Source organism: Primulina eburnea, chromosome 14 (genome assembly GCF_022965805.1).
Source record: "Primulina eburnea isolate SZY01 chromosome 14, ASM2296580v1, whole genome shotgun sequence".
NCBI lineage: Eukaryota > Viridiplantae > Streptophyta > Magnoliopsida > Lamiales > Gesneriaceae > Primulina > Primulina eburnea.
Window position 1 is genome coordinate 26,893,347 of NC_133114.1, and position 19,927 is coordinate 26,913,273.

Consider the following 19,927-nt stretch of genomic DNA (forward strand, 5'->3'; position numbering starts at 1 on the left):
TTAGTTTTTTTTTTTTATTTAATCTAGTCAATAAATCTAAGATTGGATCATTATCTTAAAGATTGTCGTTGTCGTCGTATTGATGTTTTATTTTCGTCTTACGTTGTTCACGACAGTTACATGACATTGTTAATGGTTGATACTTTTTTTCAAAAGAAGAATATGTTTGATTATATAGAAATTATAGAAAGTACAAAGTATGCAAGGCTGAAATTTTCGAAAGAAAAAATCACCCAATGGCTTGTCCACGTCTTGTGCACGGTGTATGGCTTAAATTTTGTTTAGGAAAGAAAATGCACAGATGTACGCCCACATCTTATACTTGATGATGAGCTGAAAAAAATTATATTTTCACATGTCAGAATTTTAATGAAACTTAAGACGTCGTTCCTGAATCAAATTCTAGGGCGGCACAGTTCCTGTACATGTCAATGTACAGTTTACACTATTTTTTTAAAAACAAAACGAACATGACCTTTTTAATACAATTCAGATCAAGGAACGATGTGTTTGTCTACGTATTCTTTACTGAAAAACCCAAAATATTTTTTTCCACACAATCAAAATAATCCCGCATGTGAATTTTACGTAGTGCAAGAATATTTTGTCACGTAATTACAACTAAAACTAGTCAAACATGTTATGGACTAGCTTTAGGCAGCACTGTACATGGATTGTAAGACAGTGATTGATTCTCATCATTGTAGTGGCTCAATTGATATCAAATCTCTATGAAACTAAGTCCGTATGCGTGAAGGTCCTTAGATTTGAGACTTGAGGATGCATGACCCCACCAACCAGGTGTGAAGAGTTATGTGAGTAAAGTTTCTTGGGCCGAAGATCACCCATGAATTCTTGGGCTGAAGTTCACCCAAAGATCCCGCTTGGACCCAAGTTCACTCAAGAGATGACTTTACAATAAAAGGCAAGAACTCATGGGACGGTAGCTCAAGCTTTAACAAGTATTTGTATTACGTCTTGTTATCTTATCCAAATATATATATTTATCATCTTATTATGACTAATCATTCATCATCTCATCTACGAATCAAATGCTATGTTATCGTTTTAAAAGATAGAAGTTTTATAAAGTGTTGATATCATATTATATTATTTTTTAAAACAATACATATAAAATTTAATTATACATTACCCACCAGAGCCAGCAAACAACTCTTGAAATGTTGCTAAGGCAATAGATCAAGAGTATGTACAATAACGAGCCATTCCAGACAGAACACAAATTATAGTTTAACGAGTGAATCAAAATTCATGGAAGAAAATGAAACTATTCTAATCTCTTTATGTACCACAACGAAGCATGTTGCTTCCTGCTACCAGATGAAACATCTAATAAATCGAGAGGTGCAATTCTAGGAAAGAGAAAACTTCTTAGGCATTTTCAACGCATGAACTGCCAGGCAGCTGGACTTGGTTTTTCTCAACAAGAAACTCGAGTTTCTGAAAACAAGTAAAATTTAGAAACATATATCAGACGAGTAAACATATGAGCAAGGGCCAACAAGAACATATCATGATTGAGGTATTCAAGAACAAAATTTTGTAGCCTCTGAAACAAGATTTAATCTTGTCTCGCTTTGATAGTATATTGATTGAAGCTACAAAATTCAATTATGATGGAGCCATGTGATATAAAGAGAAGCTGAGAGATCTTTACCCTCACTGACTTGCTAACTTCTTCAAGCTTGTGAAGCATCAAATCTGAAGTTGCTACACCTCGTGTTTCCACTGAGACATGATGAGGAGAATTCATTGTCTGCAAAATAATCAACCCAAGTGCTTTAAGGAGACAGATTACATGAACTAAGGAGACAGTAGTTTGGAGCAACCATAAGCATGCATGCAGGCATGCTGGCTATTTTTATCCATCACCATTAACACTCCAGTATACCAAGTTATGCTGGTAAACAAATGAACATATCACGGCTTCTCTATTCAAAATATAATGAAATCAAATGCAATTTGAACTGCACACGGCAATATGGCCTCAAGTAAAAACACTTAAGAAAAAAAAGCAATAAGACAGCATTAGGTTGGACTCTTGTATCAACCCAACCAGTGTTCTAAAAGGCGCAGACTGCCTAGGCGCTGGGTGGTTACTCACCGCGCCGATTGTTATAAACCGCCTAGGCAGCCGCCTAATGTGATATAAAATAATTTTTTGTTTATTTTAAAAAAAATTGTTTGACATATTTTTCAATCAATTTATATCGTATAAAGAGCAAGAAAATGTCATTGATTTTGAGTCTGAATCCGATATAGATGAATTATCAGATAAATACAAAAATAAACAAGAAAAAATATATGTTTAAGTGGAAAAAAAACAGTTCAGGCGGCCGCCTAGTAGGCGGCGGGCGATCGCTCGCGTACCACCTACCGCTCTTTAGATCACTGAACCAAACTCAAATTTTTGAAAAAGGTGTTAAAATGATATCAATATTGAAGGTTGATATAATGAGTACAAACACATGTGCTATGATTTTTGAGAAAAGGTGAAGTAGTACGATGATACATAAAAAGAAAGGTATAGCAAAAAAATTATTGCGAGATTGTCTAATTTTTAATAGTTGATTTGAAATGGCGTGTTGTAAAAATTTTGAAAAAGAACGAATGCAGTTGGTTGGTGTTTTAAAAAAAAATGCGATGGGGAATCTATAGGCCTCTTGTTTTGATGGAACATTCACAGGAAAAAGAGAATCATGTGGAAAGTTTATTACCTTGACCAACCATCCAAGTGATGCACATTAACAAAGTACAGAATTTATAAGTTACCTTCCATCCTTTAGATGGCGAATTCAGTACAGCTGGACCCAAGGTTAAAGATTCCATTCGAAACATACTTTCACCTCCAGAAATTTGAAGGTTAGAATTCCAGGTTTTGACATCGTGTATGCTCTTTGAAGCTTGTGTTACAATCACCTGCATATCATCATTTAACGATTACACCTTCGAACTCAAAATAATACCGAAAAATAGCAAACCGATATTATAAAAAAATTACTGATAATTTTCATAATTCAACACGAATACGAGAGAAAAGTTGGGTTTTAGATACCTTCCTCAGAAGTCTAGGGTTATGAACTCCTTGAACCCGTAATTCATCAACAGGTGCAGCTTTACCATGTGCAATACTTTCAACTCTAAAAGTATGCAATCCATACATTGATTGTAGGCAACCTAAATATTGACGATGTTACAAAGGATACATATTTGTGGTAATTGACTAATCTATTACTTTTAGTTTCAAGCACTAAATTGTTTTCAATGCTAAAAAGATTCAGATTTTGTACTACAGAGTTTTTCACAGCATACACTTTCCCCACCAAAAAAGCAATAAACAAGAGCACTTTCCAGTAATCTTTCTTCAAATCAGCCTTTATCTATGTCATTTCATACTGTCTAGTTCTATTCTTTGTGGGATTATTTTCCCGTCAGATATGAACTATAAAAAGGATAGCAAGAAATTGCTCCTGATCAGAAGTTCCAGACTTTTCACAAGGGCTCTAGGGTTTGCAATAATGCCACACCATAGGTAAGAATTATGAATATTATTATTATTATTATTATTATTATTATTATGAAGTGCAAAACATTGAAAAACATGATTGCAAAAATATTGACAAAACATGAGTGCAAAACATTGAAAATCAAAGGTGTCAAACTTTTGACTAAAATAAATAAAATATATTAAAGTATGCATCAAATTGTGGAAATTGTTTTAAAATCTTGCCTAGAAATAGATGTATTAAGTTTGGGAGAAATCACACCAAAACCTCTCCATCTAGAGCAAGCTTGAAGTTTGAAACCATCAATCTTCCTTGAAGTGAAATTTAGGAGCCAGAATTCAGTTATATTTCTGGAAATTCGTCCCATCACTCCCTACCTCAGAATCCGATCTCCACCGTTCATAATACACTTTCAAATGTTCTAAACATCATATCCACATTCCAGCCTCATCTGCAAGAATACTGCTCGGAATTCAAGCGAATTTAGCAATCTTACGGATTTTCGGATGTTAACTTCCAGCTTGTTTCTTCCATAATTTAGGAGCACCTTTTTGTAAGTGGGCTTATGTTTTAAAGTATTTAAGTATGCTTTCGAAAATTCGATCGACACGATATATTCCTTCGATTTGATATATAAATATTTCGTTTCGATAAATTGTTAAGCATGTTTAAATCAATTTCAAGTGCATGTTCTTTTCGTTTCAAAATTATGTTGTCTTCGTTTCATGTTATATTCTAATATATGTTCTTAAACACCAATTTGGTGTATTCTAAGAATTATGTTTAAAAACACTGTTATGATTCAAGTTAGAAATGGTAAAAAGGAAAATTTTCCTAAAACATGATAAAATATGACAAGTTTATGGCCCTGATGCGGTGGGTAATAATAATCGATATATGGCCTCACCGAATTACATATAGGAGACTGATCAGTAACACCATGAATAATAAGATGAAATAACAGTGCAATACGAATAACATATGATATGTCTATATGCATATGATAAGTTATGTTTGTTCATGGTTAATATCAGGTCTTGACTTTTGTTATGAATTATTATTGTGACATGAAATTCATTTAATATTTACAATAAAATATATATAAGTTATGTCATGTCTATCATTTTGTCTATTTATTGTCCCGACGTTTGTTGAGACACGGCAAATTTCGAATTGTTAATATCTATATATGTATATTCTTGTGTTATTATGATCGATCGACCCCCACTTGCTGAGTATTTCACAAAATACTCACCCTTACACCTTTCACTCCCAGATAAGAATGAAAAACAAGTTGAAGAAGAAGAGCAAATGAATTTTGGGGGATGGTAACAAGGTTTCAGTTGATCAAGACATACTTTGGAATTTGGCTATCTTTATTTTTACGTTGTTCGCTTCCGCACTCGTTTGTTAAGTTGATTACGTTGTAAAGACAATGTATGTTTTATGAGAAAGCCTGGTTTGGTTGTACACTGTACTACGAGGCTTGTTGATTTACGATTGAATAATTGTAAAACAACGCCGGATGTCAACTCACCCCGGTATCGGGACGTGACATTTAAGTGGTATCAGAGCCTTCCAGGTTCGTAATCCGGCTGGGAAATTGCCATAGGAAATTTGACAAAGTCAGTTTTTGGCAAGACCCTAGCGACTTCCTACCAATGAACAATATTCACTATTCTTATCGTAACATCTGAAAATCGCCAAATTCTATTGTTGAAGCATCCAAAATCACGTTTTGCCATTTTTGGTAATAATCGTGAATATCACAACTCCTTGTTCTAAGCCTTTCCATTTGTTTTATTTCAGGAAATGGCTCCCCGTACTCGTGCTGAAATACCCAAACGTATGCGTAAACTCGCCCTTAGCGACCACGAAATTGCGATGTCACATCTTAGAGCGCAACTTTATGAGGAACAACAAAAATATCACGATCAGTTGTTAGCCAAAGACTTGGTATATGAGAACTTGAAGAAGGAAAAACAAGAACTAGAAGATATCAAAGACCATCTTCAGGCTGACGTGCAAAGGTTTGCTTATTATCTTAACTCAGAAGAAAAACAACACGAAATGACCAAGAACAAACTAGAGGCTTCCCAAACAATAGCCCTTGAAATGGATGGATTACGCCAACGAATGTTAGAGGAATCTCAAGCACTACAGTCTCAGATTTAACAAATGTTGTTAATGGAAAAACAACGCCGTCAGCAAGATAAGGCAACCATTCAAGAACTGCAGAATTCGGTGCAGAATTTGACTATGCAAAATGAACAATTACAGAATCATGTTCATCATCTTGAGGATGCCATCTGTATGGCATTGGAGCCGGAAGTAGAACCGGTAGAAGAACAGATGGAAGACGAAATACTAGGAGATGGCGAGATTTTAGATGATTGAGTATTTAGTGTCGTGATTATTTGTAATAAGGATTTATAATTCATTTCCTTTCTTTTGAACTTCTTATCTTTGCACTTCTGAAAACTTTGATTTGTATTGCTTTTCCTTTTCATTGGAATCAATAAAAAGTTTATTTGATTTATTCCTTGATTGAGTTCATATTTTAGATAATCTTCAATATTTTTGTACATAGTTATTCAAACCTCTTAGAAATTCTCACGCGTGCAGGAAATGGCAGAGAGACCCCATCGTAGCAACCGCAACCCGCGATATGCCAATCGCAACAATGATTGCAACAACAATAACAACGAAGATACACCGCCACCAGCAAGAGTTGGCCTTAGCAGAGAAGATTTAATGACCATAGCAACCATTGTGGCAACAACCCTCCAAAGAATGAGCCATTTAAATACCAACACTAATCAGCCACCACCACCACCGAATGGAATCAAACACCATTATGAATCTCTTTGGAGGAATCGAGTCCCAACGTTTGACGGCAACCCTGACCCAGAAGTTGGTCAAGGCTGGCTCAAGAATATTGAGACACAACTCCAATTGCTCGAAGTGCTAAATGAAAATGATTCTGTAATTGTTCATTTTGCATAGTCAAATTCTGCACTGAATTATGCAGTTCTTGAATGGTTGCCTTATCTTGCTGACGGCGTTGTTTTTCCATTGACAACATTTGTTAAATCTGAGACTGTAGTGCTTGAGATTCCTCTAACATTCGTTGGCGTAATCCATCCATTTCAAGGGCTATTGTTTGGGAAGCCTCTAGTTTGTTCTTGGTCATTTCGTGCTGTTTTTCTTCTGAGTTAAGATAATAAGCAAACCTTTGCACGTCAGCCTGAAGATGGTCTTTGATATCTTCTAGTTCTTGTTTTTCCTTCTTCAAGTTCTCATATACCAAGTCTTTGGCTAACAATTGATCGTGATATTTTTGTTGTTCCTCATAAAGTTGCGCTCTAAGATGTGCCATCGCAATTTCGTGGTCGCTAAGGGCGAGTTTACGCATACGTTTGGGTATTTCAGCACGAGTACGGGGAGCCATTTCCTGAAATAAAACAAATGGAAAGGCTTAGAACAAGGAGTTATGATATTCACGATTATTACCAAAAATGGCAAAACGTGATTTTGGATGCTTCAACAATAGAATTTGGCGATTTTCAGATGTTACGATAAGAATAGTGAATATTGTTCATTGGTAGGAAGTCGCTAGGATCTTGCCAAAAACTGACTTTGTCAAATTTCCTATGGCAATTTCCCAGCCGGATTACGAACCTGGAAGGCTCTGATACCACTTAAATGTCACGTCCCGATACCGGGGTGAGTTGACATCCGGCGTTGTTTTACAATTATTCAATCGTAAATCAACAAGCCTCGTAGTACAGTGTACAACCAAACCAGTCTTTCTCATAAAACATACATTGTCTTTACAACGTAATCAACTTAACAAACGAGTGCGGAAGTGAACAACGTAAAAATAAAAGATAGTCAGATTCCAAAGTATGTCTTGATCAACTGAAACCTTGTTACCATCCCCAGAAATTCATTTGTTCTTCTTCTTCAACTTGTTTTTCATTCTTATCTGGGAGTGAGAGGTGTAAGGGTGAGTATTTTGTGAAATACTCAGCAAGTGGGGGTCGATCGATCATAATAACACAAGAATATACATATATAGATCTTAACAATTCGAAATTTTCCGTGTCTCAACAAACGTCGGGACAATAAATAGACAAAATGATAGACATGACATAACTTATATATATTTTATTGTAAATATTAAATGAATTTCATGTCACAATAATAATTCATAACAAAAGTCAAGACCTGATATTAACCATGAACAAACATAACTTATCATATGCATATAGACATATCATATATTATTCGTATTGTACTGTTATTTCATCTTATTATTCATGGTGTTACTGATCAGTCCCCTATATGTAATTTCTCCAAGGGGTGAGGCCATATATCGGCTATATTTTATTTTTACGTTGTTTGCTTCCGCACTCGTTTGTTAAGTTGATTACGTTGTAAAGACAATGTATGTTTTATGAAAAAGACTGGTTTGGTTGTACACTATACTACGAGGCTTGTTGATTTACGATTGAATAATTGTAAAACAACGCCGGATGTCAACTCACCCCGGTATCGGGACGTGACACCATACCAACTAAGCGAGTAGCTATAGAAATTACCAATCGAACATTCCAGGTAAATTTGGCTAAAACTGAGAACTTATTTCCACCTCCACACTGGACTGATTTCTTTATCCAATAAAAAAAAGGATACGATGAAAACAGAGTTATATGCATGGTCCCAATGCAGCCAACCAGGAAATTGTGAAAAATCAAGCACTTTCCTTAATTTTGGCAAAGTGACAAGTGTTTTGAGTTATACCTTGCTCAATTATGATATCAATCACCATGGATAGAGGTATATGCTTCTCAATCTTTGTTTCTCCCCAAAACGGCATATAAGAAGGCCTTGTGACCTAATAAGGTGAGAAAAACATCAGGATATAATTTCATGCAAAAGGTTTACTACACTACACCTGAGAGATCAAATAGAAGATTAAATACCTTGTACACAATTTCTTTTGACGTAACATAGAGTTTGCGTGATCCAATATCTTTCTGAAGCACATATCTTTTGAATGGCAGATAAAGAAACATGATGATCCCAATACCCCAGGCTATAACTAGCAGTAGGGATATCGAGAGCCATATTATCGTATCATAATTAACATTCTTTGATGCAAGTTCCTCAAATGAAGCAGTGTATAGAACTTGCAAATGAGTATCAACTTCTTCATCGATTTCCAGTTCAGACACAGAATCCGGAAGCAATAAATCCTTCGCAGAACCAACTTTTGGCAAATTCTTGGCATGACCCATCAGTATTTCACAAGCTAAAGCCTGCTGATAGGCTTATTCAATTCATCAACTGCAAAAGTTAAACACTTCGAATCTTAGGAAAATATAATTGCAGTTATAAGCATAGCAGATGTTTATACAAAATACAGACACAAATCACAAGGACCAACAAGCATGCTGCTTAATCTTCCAAGACAATGCAGGAAAAATTAAAAAGAGGAAAGATATACCAGTCAACTCAAAAAAATTGAATTACTCATAAAAGAAAATTCCGCTTTTCTCTCAAAACAACTACTATAAAACCAACATCCACCAAAAGTGTTAGCTCGCGTGATTCATAAGCAGAAAGCCAATCTCCCTTTTACATTAAGTTCACCCACTCCCCAACTCACTCTGAGACACGCGCACGTACATAAGTAACAAATTTGATAAAATAAAGCTTACATACAGAATTACCACGAACTAAAATTATGCAATGCAGGTTTCTATCAACAAAATGAATCTAAGAAATTGAGAGCTCCTAACCTCGACTGAATAATTCTTCCGGTGGAATATCGCTGGAAGATAAGGTCTTGCAAGCGAAAATCATATCCCTCACAGCCTCTCTCGATGGGAAAATTGGGTGATCGGAGTCCTATCTAATATAATCGAGAAGAAGATGGTGAGTGTATTTCACCCTTTTGTCCGTATGACTAAAACCTCCATTAATATTAATAAAATCCTTTGAAATTTTTATTGTTACTCAAATTCTAGTTAGACTTTTGAATATGTGGATCAGGTTTTGTACGATGTGGGTCGGGTTTTGTAATGTTGTGGGTCGGGTTCCACCATACTTGACATAGAACATATAAGCTCGATCCACATTTTATCTCTTCTCATTAATGTTTTCGGCAATTTGTGACATCGCACTAACGTTTTTAATATTAAAAATTGGGCCAACTTTGTGTAGTCGTATGTTGGGTCGTATTTTTTGGGACGAGAGAGTCAGTTGGTGTGGGTCGAGTTTCACGAAATCCGACCCAATATCCTGTCCAACAGATACCCGACCCAGATTTTAAAAAATATATTTTTCATGAGAAATGACTGATTCTATTTTCATTCCTTCTTTTATTGAACATTCATTTGATTAGAGATATGTTTTTTTTATTTCACTGATTTATTGTCCTACTAAACTTGAAAAAAATCAATTTGAGGGTAAGTTGACATCGGAGTGTCTTTACATATACAAAGCTGATAAAATTCATTCATTTCTGAATGAAAATGAGTCAGAGCAGTTGGTCCAACAAACAAATTCAGTAATTTAATTAGATGTGTCAAAGATTATATGAATTCAAATCAATTTTTATGGTTTTGGGTGAGTAAAGAGTGGTAATATTGAATTTTGGATGATATATTATAAGAGACCTATATGTTTTTCTTTGTTTGAGTATTGTTTGATCACTGACCTGAATTACTTTTTAATATCAAAGTTCATTTGAATTAGACCATCCTTGTTATTATTGTAGTCATATTTTTTACATCAAGAGTGAGTCTCATGTGAGACCGTCTCACTGATCTTAATCTGTGAGACAGGTTAACCCTACTCATATTCACAATAAAAAATAATACTTTTAGCATAAAAAAATAATACTTTTTCATGGATAACCCAAATAAAAAATCCATCTCACAAATACGACCTGTGAGACCGTCTCATACAAATTTTTGCCTTACATCAACAGTCCTGCAAACACTATATACAGTCGTTACGAGTGAATCTCCGTCTCTGATAGCAGCCTTGGTCTTTTGGAATATATTATTGTTTCTTATATAAGCTACTCGTTATTTTTTTTCCCCTTCTATTTTAACAAATAATATCATCTTTTCACTCAATTCATTTATTAAATATTTGTGTATATATTCCCATTACTATTTTATGTATTCTAATCAGAATATTTTAGATTCAAATATATGATTCTTATAAAATGATTTTCCAGAAGCAGAAGCGTTAAGCAATTGGTACCATTTCTATCAAATACAGTACCGGATAATTTCAGGCAACTGGAAATGCATTCAAACCAATCACAGGAGACCATAACACACTCTTGAGAAAACAGCAGGCCATAACACGCTCTTTAGTTTATTTCGAAGTTGTGTCCTGAATTATTACATTTATGTAAAATCATGCAAATCCGTGTGTCGAGGCCAGTCGCACTGCGCGGTAGATCAAATCCACCTTCCCAAGGAAATGAAATACCTCAGAATTCTTGTCCAACTCTCATTCATGAAGTGATATAGATAATCCATCCATTGGCAGAGCGAAAGATAACTCCAATGCGGTTCCGGCATATAAGGCATAAGAAGTCGGAACAACTCCTGCCACGCTGTGAAGACCATATATAATAAAAACAAGGATCAAAGCAGAGAGGGGCAGCTTCTGAAGTTCAAAACATGGGGTAAGACAGGATGAGGAGAATTAGGCTGGTCTTTAGAGAAACTTGCATCTTATACGAATATTTTTAAAATTTGGGGATAGTTCCCCAGTTACTGGATCAAAGAACAAAGCTATGGGCAATGCATGCTTGTGTTGTTGTGTACAAAGATGGAGACATAGATCTTCACCATTTCATGGAAAGATTGCATTAACGAACGCCTCTGGATCAAAGGGTTGGAGATCATCTAATTTTTCGCCGACACCAACAAACTTCACAGGAATGCCAAGCTCATCAACTACACTAACCTGCACGTAGAATTAGAATATAAGATATGGTGTCCCATAAATTTGAAGGACAAAGAGTTGGGGGTCGCTATAATACTAATAATGAAGAATTGCATGTGCCACCCTAAAAAACATGTTAGTTATGCAAAACCTCGGCCAAATTCATGATTACATCTTCTTTCCACAAGTAACATAGACAATTAGGCATATTTTGTTACCGTGGAGTCATTTTATACCAAATCTTTAGCATTTTTTAAGTTCGGTAGGTTAGATGAAACTGTTGAGTTTTGGATTGGAGGTTTATGTGTTGGAGAGGGTAGTAGATACAATTTTCCATAGGAAAGGGATAAACAACAAGAATAGGAAATTTCAATATACCACACAGCCGCCTCTCGCAGAACCATCAAGTTTGGTCAAAATCAATCCCGTCACTCCAACAACCTGAAACGGAGTATCAAATCTAACTCTTTAATCCAAGATGGGATTTGCTATGAGAAAACTCCAAGGCTCAATTAACAAACTATAATTTCAAATTACATCAAATAATAACTAGAAAATTTTAGGCGCAATAATACAAAATGTTCGGGGCATAATGAAGAAAGCAGGGGAGCTCATGGCGAGGGGTGCCATCTCAATAAACTTGTACTTTTAGAGTAAATATACCTGAATATTTAAATTTCTTTTTTTGGGGGGTAAGGGGGGTAATTTAAAATTATAGAATGTTAAAACAGTGTTGCCGACCATGGATAGGATACATTACATCATTGAATTCTCTTGCTTGCGGAAGCATATTTAAGCCAGTTGTCCCATCCAATACTTGCAGAATTTCCTGTAAATTGTGAAATAATTACATAAATATTGGCGAAAGTTCAACATGCCACCATCAGGTATCGAGCCATACAATAAAAATCAGCAGAAATTCGAGAATACTGACATTAGGCGCGCCAGAGACAACTTTGCCAACAGCTTTCTTGCAAGCTACCAATTCTTCCATAAGGCTATAGTTAGTATGCAAACCTGTAATTATGATAAGAATGCAAAGGAAAAATTGTTAATTAGCAACAAAATTGTAAAACAGAAAGCAAAAAATGACTGTATCAAACTTACGTCCAGATGTGTCGCACAGAACGACATCGAAACCTTGCTCTCTCCCTTTTTTTACGGCTTGTGTAAGAACTACATGGGAAAAACTTCAAAATCACATGTTAGGAAACATTTGCAGCATTTTTAACATTATATAACAAGGTATTCTACCTGACGAGGCCTTTACATTTTCTTTTTCAGCAACAACAATCTCACAACCCGTCCTTTCTGCCCATATCTCCAATTGATCAGTTGCAGCTGCTCTAAACGTATCTCCAGCTGCCAACAACACCTAGCAAAATTTTAAAAGTGTGCCAGATAGAAATGAGAAACAACTTAATTTTAGGCTCGGATTATGTCTATTACATAATAAACGTCTAAGTTCCATGGAGTAAGAGAGTTAGTGAATTTGTGTTTTATTAGTCAGGAATTTTTTTTTTTATAGGAAACGATATTATATTAATTACAAAAAGCGGATCAAAGGTCCACACAAAACGAAAAGTGAAATAAAAGCATCTGGACTACATTCTCTGAAGGCTTAAACCAAATGAAAGTTCAACCTTGTTTTATTAAGATTAATCTTGAAATAATAATTTAACCAACAAAAACAAGACAAGAAGGACAGGAGGATAGACATCTCACCTTGATCCCTTCTTTCTTCAATCTATTGGCAAGTTTTCCTGCACAGTAGACGGAATATTTCTTCAGTCTTACGAATTTAAATATCTATAAATCCAGGAAATCTTCAAAACCAATATAACGAAAAGCGATAATTGCAATGACGTTCTATTAAAATATTATTAAAAATATCTGTTGGATTTTAAATATTATTAAAAATATAGTGAACATAGCATGCAACAAAATATAGTATTTAATTAATTTGATTACAAGTCCTATATCTAGCACACAATGGCAGAGTATTAAAAATTCTTACAGGTGAGTGGTGTCTCTTAATACAATTATGACACAATGAAAAAGTCTTAGGAAATATTTCGTGTAATTACATTTTTCTAGATCAAAATAAAATCCACCAAAAATATATTATAATTTTATTTTTAATAATAACATCTCTGTTTTACAAATATATTTTTTGTTTCCAACAAGACTGAACCATAATTTACAGATCAATTCAACTTACAAGAAGATTATAGAATATAGATACTGTTTATATTCACTTCCTTCATGGACGTGAAAAATACAAATAATTTTCTTCCAAGAGCAAGCAAAAAAAAACCATCATCCTTTATATCCAAAAGATGTTAAACTTAAAAAAACATATTTCAGTATCAATTTGATAGGATTACCGATAGATGTAGTCTTCCCACCTCCATTGACACCAACCACGATGATCACAGCAGGTTTTCTAGCAATCAAAATTTAGTCAGTGACCCATGTGGAACCCAAAACAAGCCAACAGACAATGTTTCATTGAACCAGTTCTGACCTGAAACCAAGCTTGAGCTCGGTTTTAAGTCCCTTTGAAGTTAACAAATTCAATACACTCCTCTTTAAAGCATCCTATAATTAAATACTTACACTCAGATAATACTTGAAGTATAAAAACATAATCTTGCTATATAAAGCTATTACATGAAATAAGCATCAGAATAATTACTTTAATTTCACTCCCAGATTTGAGTTTGCCAGCGTATATATCATCCCTCAAACTCTCCACGATCTTCATGGTAATCCTTGGACCAAAATCAGCCACTAACAATGCCTAAGAGTAAATAGAAAAGGAAATATAAAACTGATCAAAAAATATACAAGCCCAGTAACTTAAATTCATATCATCAATAGTTTTAAACCAGTATCAATCGAATAATAATAAAATGAGTATCCGAACTCCACATACATATGAATTATGGTTGGTGTGATTATCAGCTGCGAAAAGTCCCCGGTAAACAGATTATTCTCTAATGTCAAAGCGAAATTTAAATAATAAAAAAATCGAATCCAAGCAAGAAGCTCCGCACATAATTTGGCAACAAAATTACAACAGAATATGGGAATATCGAACCTCTTCCAGCTCATCCAGAACCCGGTCAGTATCAGATAGATTCCAGTAAAGCAAAAGCTCGTCGATGACAGCTAAATTATCCCTTGTTTTGGAAAACCCGGAGAAGATTTTCTCCACGTCACTCTTAGCTTTCTCTTGGATCAACCGCCCAAGTTTTGTGAAGAACCCTGTTTGCCCAGATGCACATTTGAACCGGGAGGTACGGGTATGGGTCCAGACCGCTGGGACGTGGAGGAGGTTGGAGGAGGAAGTCAGTGGAGATGGCAGTGGCGGTTTGGGGGGTAGGAGAAGATGAGAAGGCAGCGGTGAAGCCATTTTGTGGGACGGTAATGAAGTGAGGGCGGAGCTGCAATTGACAGATAGAATTACCAGAAAGATTTAAACGTCGTCGAATTGCAAATATCTTTCAATTAAGATTATTAGATATGGTTAAATCATTGAGGCAATATAGTAAATACAGAAATTGGAGAAAACAAAACAAAAATAAATGGCAGAATGGGGAAAAAAAAAAAAAAAAACCGAATGTTTGTGCAAAAAAAAATTTGTTGAAAAATTATATTTCAATTAAAATTGTCAAATAAAGTAAAATGATAACATAAATTGGAGGAAAAATTAAATGGTTAAATGAAAAAAGTAAATATAAGCACAAGTTAGAAAATATGAAAGTGAAGATATAATGTTTTTCATATAAAATATAGCTAAGAAAATTGAGTTAAAAATTACATGGAAAAATCATAAAATAAAACTAATTATGAAATGAGGTGTGAGATTATTATCTGTCATTATGGAGCCAAACTTTTTAAATTATTTTTTGAACAGCTAGAAATAAATAAAATATTTTTTTATATATTTCTAAAAGTAGATATCTATTGCATCCATATCCTTATCTAGTTGTTGATTTGAATTTTATCTAAAATATGTGTGTGCGTGTGTGTGTGTGCGTGTGTGACTGTGTGAGTGTGCGTGTGGAATAAAATATATAGAGTCATCGTGGCTTCTCTTCTCTTGCTTACGAATAAATGCAAGAGTTTTGCATAGACTTTGCCTTCCAATTTCACGACATAGCTTACCTTTGGCTTTCAAGTCAATTTTAAGTTTCTCGTTTGGGTTTGGACAAATATTATATAGTTTAATTTGGAAAATATTGATTATTTCTAAGTTCCTAATGGATTCATATAGATGTTTCTTTTTGAAAAAAAAAATGAATATGTGTAATCTATTTAGACGTTTAATTTTCAGAACGTGGAGAGACTCCATCTAGATTGCACGGAAAGAAATGTCCATTGTTAGATGAATATGGACTCATCATAGAAACTAGGTCAAAAAGCCATACAATTTCGAATGATACATAAAACAGAGTACAAAAAAAACAACAAACAAAATTGTCATATGTTTCCAACTACTCCAATATCTAAAATATAAAATAATTATGGGAACATTTATAATTAGTCTGACACCGATATTATAAATTTCGGAATATTTTTTGAGTTCGAGATTCAATTATAATAAATATATTATGCAACTGAAAAAATAAGGACAAAAACTTGTGTGAGACGGTCTTACAGGTCGTATTTTGTTAAATGTATCTCTTATTTGAGTAATCTATGAAAAAATATTACTTTTTATAATAAGAGTATTATCTTTTATTTTGAATATCGATAAGAATCGTCCATGAGAGCCTACTCAAAAAAAAGGGAGGAAAATATTTCTAAATAATATCTCTTAAGGAGGCTCAGATATATAATATATCTCATTATTATTATTATTTTATATATAAAATAATAATAATTGACAGTTATTAAAATTAAAATCAAACTTTCGATGTACGCTGCCGCCATCTTCCCTCTCTTTTCCTGTTGCATTCCTTGATTCTTCAGAACCTCTATATAAACCAGTAGCCAAACTCCTTTGTTATTCAGATTTGACGACCAAAAATTATCACACACAAAAGGCTAATTTTAAGAACCCACATGGAAGTACGAACGTCAAAAGCCATTGAAGTTACCGTCATATCCGCTGAAGGTTTGCTCGAGAATCGACGAAAACCCGTGAAGAAAAACGCGTTTGTTGTCGTGAAATCCGACCCCCGGAATCCCATATCAACGGGTGTGGATTCGGAAGGAGGAAGTTACCCTTCGTGGAACCAGAAGCTGGAGATGGAGCTTCAAGCGCATGTCCGTTTCATCACGGTGGAGGCGCATTCTGGCAGCAAGGTCATAGGATCCGCGAATATCCCGGTCACAGATTTCTCGGGTGGGTATCATCTGCCGGAGAATTATTCGAGTTTCTTGAGTTACAGGCTGAGGGACGCCAACGGGGAGAAGAATGGGATTATCAATTTGTCGGTGAAGGTCAAGGGAGGCGTAAATAGTGGCTACGCAGCCAGTTGTTCGCGACCATGGATAAGGGCTCCGATGGATGACAAGGTGGCGAACGGGATTGTAACTGGAATTCCTGTTTCGTATTGGTAGGTTGTGAGTTTAAGAGTGATAGATTACGTTATTTTTTATTTTCGAAAAGGAGAGATTACGTTATTGTTTGTTCATATTATTTTCTATAATTATTACATTTATTTATTACTTTATTATTTATTAAATGCGTAAGTACATAGCAACCTAAATATATATCTAATAATTAGTAGATCGGCTTCGGTCCGATTCCAGCGGTGACGAATCATGACTGGATGAAACTAAATATTGGTTTCATTTACCTTGGAAACAATTCCATCCGGAAGCCCGATTCAATATCACAAGACCAATTTTGGGTCCGGTTCCGAGCCCACGTTTTTTTAACTTTTTTTATTTGCTTTATGAATAAAAAATATGTAATTTTCCGAATATTAAAGAATATTATTAATGTTTCTCACGAAAACTTGTGGAGCGTGTCAGACACGTGATCGTGTCAAATGTGAAATGATCCGACTTCTTTGTCAAGCATTGTGTGTTTCGATTCGACCGTTAGTTCTAATTTCTTCGGTATGACTTCAAAGCGAAACAATATAAATTGAGGAATATGATGAAATTATATATAGAGAAAATCTATGAACAACATCAAATTTAATTAGGTACGTTGTTATGAACATGAATGACATTTTCACAAGAAATTTGGAGGAGTATGCAAAATTTGAAGAAACTAAAATACTAAAATTGGAAAAAAAATACTGATGAACTATTGAGAGGAATTTTAAAAAGTTTTGCTGCTGCTTTTGTTGGATTTGTTTGTCGTGTCTTTTTCTTATTCTTCATTCCTATTTTTGTTCAACTCCGCTGAGCAGTGTGGTTATTTTTTACGTTTATTCATTGTGGATCGTGGATACTCATTCCATTGTGGTCCTAAAACCTTCATGGGCTTGTTTAGGCAAAAACCTGTGTAAGACGGTCTCACTGGTCGTATTTGTGAGACGGATCTCTTATTTTTATCACCATGCAAAAGTATTACTTTTTATACTAAGAGTATTAATTTTTATTGTGAATATGGGTAGGGTTGACTCGTCTAACAGATTATGATCCGTGAGACGGTCTCACACGAGACTCACTCAATCACTCGCTTGTCTATTGGGCTCTTCATGTTTTTAGGGTTTTCATTGCTAGTGGGCTTCAAATGATTTGACTGTTGCAGAAAATGGACTCAACAATTATATTTAAAATTAAAAACAATATCAAAAAATTAAATATTCATTTATGGAAATTTCATCTTAGAATAAAATTTCAACTTTTAACAGAAAAAAACATCTCAATTTTCTTCATAATCATAATCATAAAAATATTTCCAAAAATTTTTCTTCTACTTGATAGTTCATATTATTGGCTTGCAAATTCATCGATAGTGCATGTCATCGTATTCTTTTTTCATTGTTAAATCAATCTTGTACTAATAGAAGCATGACATGCGACTATGAACAAATATTATATCTATGATCTCCAATTACTCGGCCGCATGTTGAGAAGACCGACTCGGACTCTACATTTGAGCATTGAATTGCTAATACGTCTATAAGATTATATATTTTCTTGAATTTTCTTTCCAAGATTGTAAAATGTCGAAGTTATCTCCTATTTGAAAATTATGGTTAAAAAAATTGCAATTCATTTGATGCGTTTGTAGACACTGTTTTTCCTTTATATTTTCGATATCTTAAAGTCCGCAAAAAGTTAATTCAGATTGATTTCGCAACAAAACTTTCTTCTAACGCTGACTCCGTTCCTGATACATGTTCACTAGAATATAATTTAAACATTTTCTGACGAGAATACATCATTGACATCATGTGAGCATTTTCTATTGTAAGATAATTTTACCATAATATTCAAATAATATTTCTAATGACTCCACGTTGAAGTGGGTCTCTAATAGAACTATTCTAAAGAGACTCGTATTCTATATCGTAAGATAAATAAAAAATCGTAATCAAATTCTTTATCTAATATTATATAACTATATATATAATTATTATTTATTAAAATGCAACAAGCACCAGTGGTCTAGTGGTAGAATAGTACCCTGCCACGGTACAGACCCGGGTTCGATTCCCGGCTGGTGCAAAATAATCAGGCTTGCTATGATGATAGCAGCGCCGACAGCTGACGGTTGGGTCTGTCGCAACATCTGCTCGCGGATGAAATTAGGCGTTGCTGAGCTCTCCCTGATTTTTCCCCCCTTGATAATTTTTTTTTAGAGATCGAGATAAGATAATCGGGCAAACACGCATCATTATATATAAAAACAGAGTTTTTTTCAAAAATAGTATTTTTCCGCCAAAATATTATTTCTAAAAAAGGAAAGATTTATCATCAATATTGACATACGTGCACTACAATAAATGACCGTTTCAATTATTGTCTGCATTGATTATATCAATTCATTTAATTCAATTTCGAATTTAATTAATTTTTATATTAATTCAAATGTAATATATGTATTATATATTTTTTATTTTTTTACTCAAATTAAAACTAAACTATATTGAAAAATTAAACTATATTAAAAAAATTTGTATTAATTATATCAATCAGTTTAAGTAAAAACTGTATAAATAAATTTAAAATAAAAATGATTGTAATGTTCAGTATCACTCATGAGGTAGATCATCCAAAAATAATTTTTGCTATTTTAAGTCATTTACTGCCCAAATTAATTACTAAAAAGAAATACAATATTTAATTAGTTTATTAAAATTTTCTAAAAATAAAATTGGTTGAGTGTTAAAAATATATATATATATATAAGTATATATATATATATTATATATATATATATATAAAAGTAGAGTTGTTGCTAAATTTAGTAAGTTCCCGCCTAAATGACATTCTACAAAAGGAAA

General features: G+C 34.1%; 3 protein-coding genes and 1 non-coding gene across 5 annotated transcripts; 2 read left to right on the forward strand and 2 right to left on the reverse strand.

The window, feature by feature from the left end:
* Positions 1-1,130: 1,130 nt before the first annotated feature.
* On the reverse strand, positions 1,131-9,508 carry LOC140812468 (uncharacterized). Of its 2 annotated transcripts, none has more exons than XM_073170734.1 (7): positions 9,335-9,508; positions 8,516-8,879; positions 8,334-8,427; positions 3,077-3,198; positions 2,794-2,940; positions 1,679-1,777; positions 1,131-1,461 (listed from the first exon to the last, which is right to left on the reverse strand). In XM_073170734.1, the coding sequence occupies exons 2-7, from the start codon at positions 8,828-8,830 to the stop codon at positions 1,393-1,395; spliced, it is 846 nt and encodes a 281-aa protein (XP_073026835.1). In that variant the 5' UTR covers positions 8,831-8,879; positions 9,335-9,508; the 3' UTR covers positions 1,131-1,392. The 2 variants fall into 2 exon arrangements, with proteins under 2 accessions (XP_073026835.1, XP_073026836.1); XM_073170735.1 differs by having other exon boundaries at positions 8,516-8,895.
* Positions 9,509-10,810: 1,302 nt separating this feature from the next.
* Positions 10,811-14,998, reverse strand: LOC140812098 (cell division protein FtsY homolog, chloroplastic). Its single transcript, XM_073170295.1, has 12 exons — positions 14,608-14,998; positions 14,203-14,307; positions 14,032-14,105; positions 13,892-13,950; positions 13,230-13,267; positions 12,759-12,879; positions 12,612-12,680; positions 12,439-12,521; positions 12,265-12,333; positions 11,883-11,945; positions 11,408-11,525; positions 10,811-11,169 (listed from the first exon to the last, which is right to left on the reverse strand). Exons 1-11 carry the CDS (start codon positions 14,920-14,922, stop codon positions 11,412-11,414), a joined length of 1,110 nt encoding a protein of 369 aa, XP_073026396.1. The 5' UTR covers positions 14,923-14,998; the 3' UTR covers positions 10,811-11,169; positions 11,408-11,411.
* Positions 14,999-16,530: 1,532 nt separating this feature from the next.
* LOC140812610 (BON1-associated protein 2-like) lies at positions 16,531-17,183 on the forward strand. The gene has a single exon (XM_073170920.1). The coding sequence runs from the start codon at positions 16,578-16,580 to the stop codon at positions 17,076-17,078; it is 501 nt and encodes a 166-aa protein (XP_073027021.1). The 5' UTR covers positions 16,531-16,577; the 3' UTR covers positions 17,079-17,183.
* Positions 17,184-19,077: 1,894 nt separating this feature from the next.
* TRNAG-GCC (transfer RNA glycine (anticodon GCC)) lies at positions 19,078-19,148 on the forward strand. Its single transcript has one exon. It is a non-coding gene; the product is annotated as a tRNA-Gly (tRNA).
* Positions 19,149-19,927: the final 779 nt, after the last annotated feature.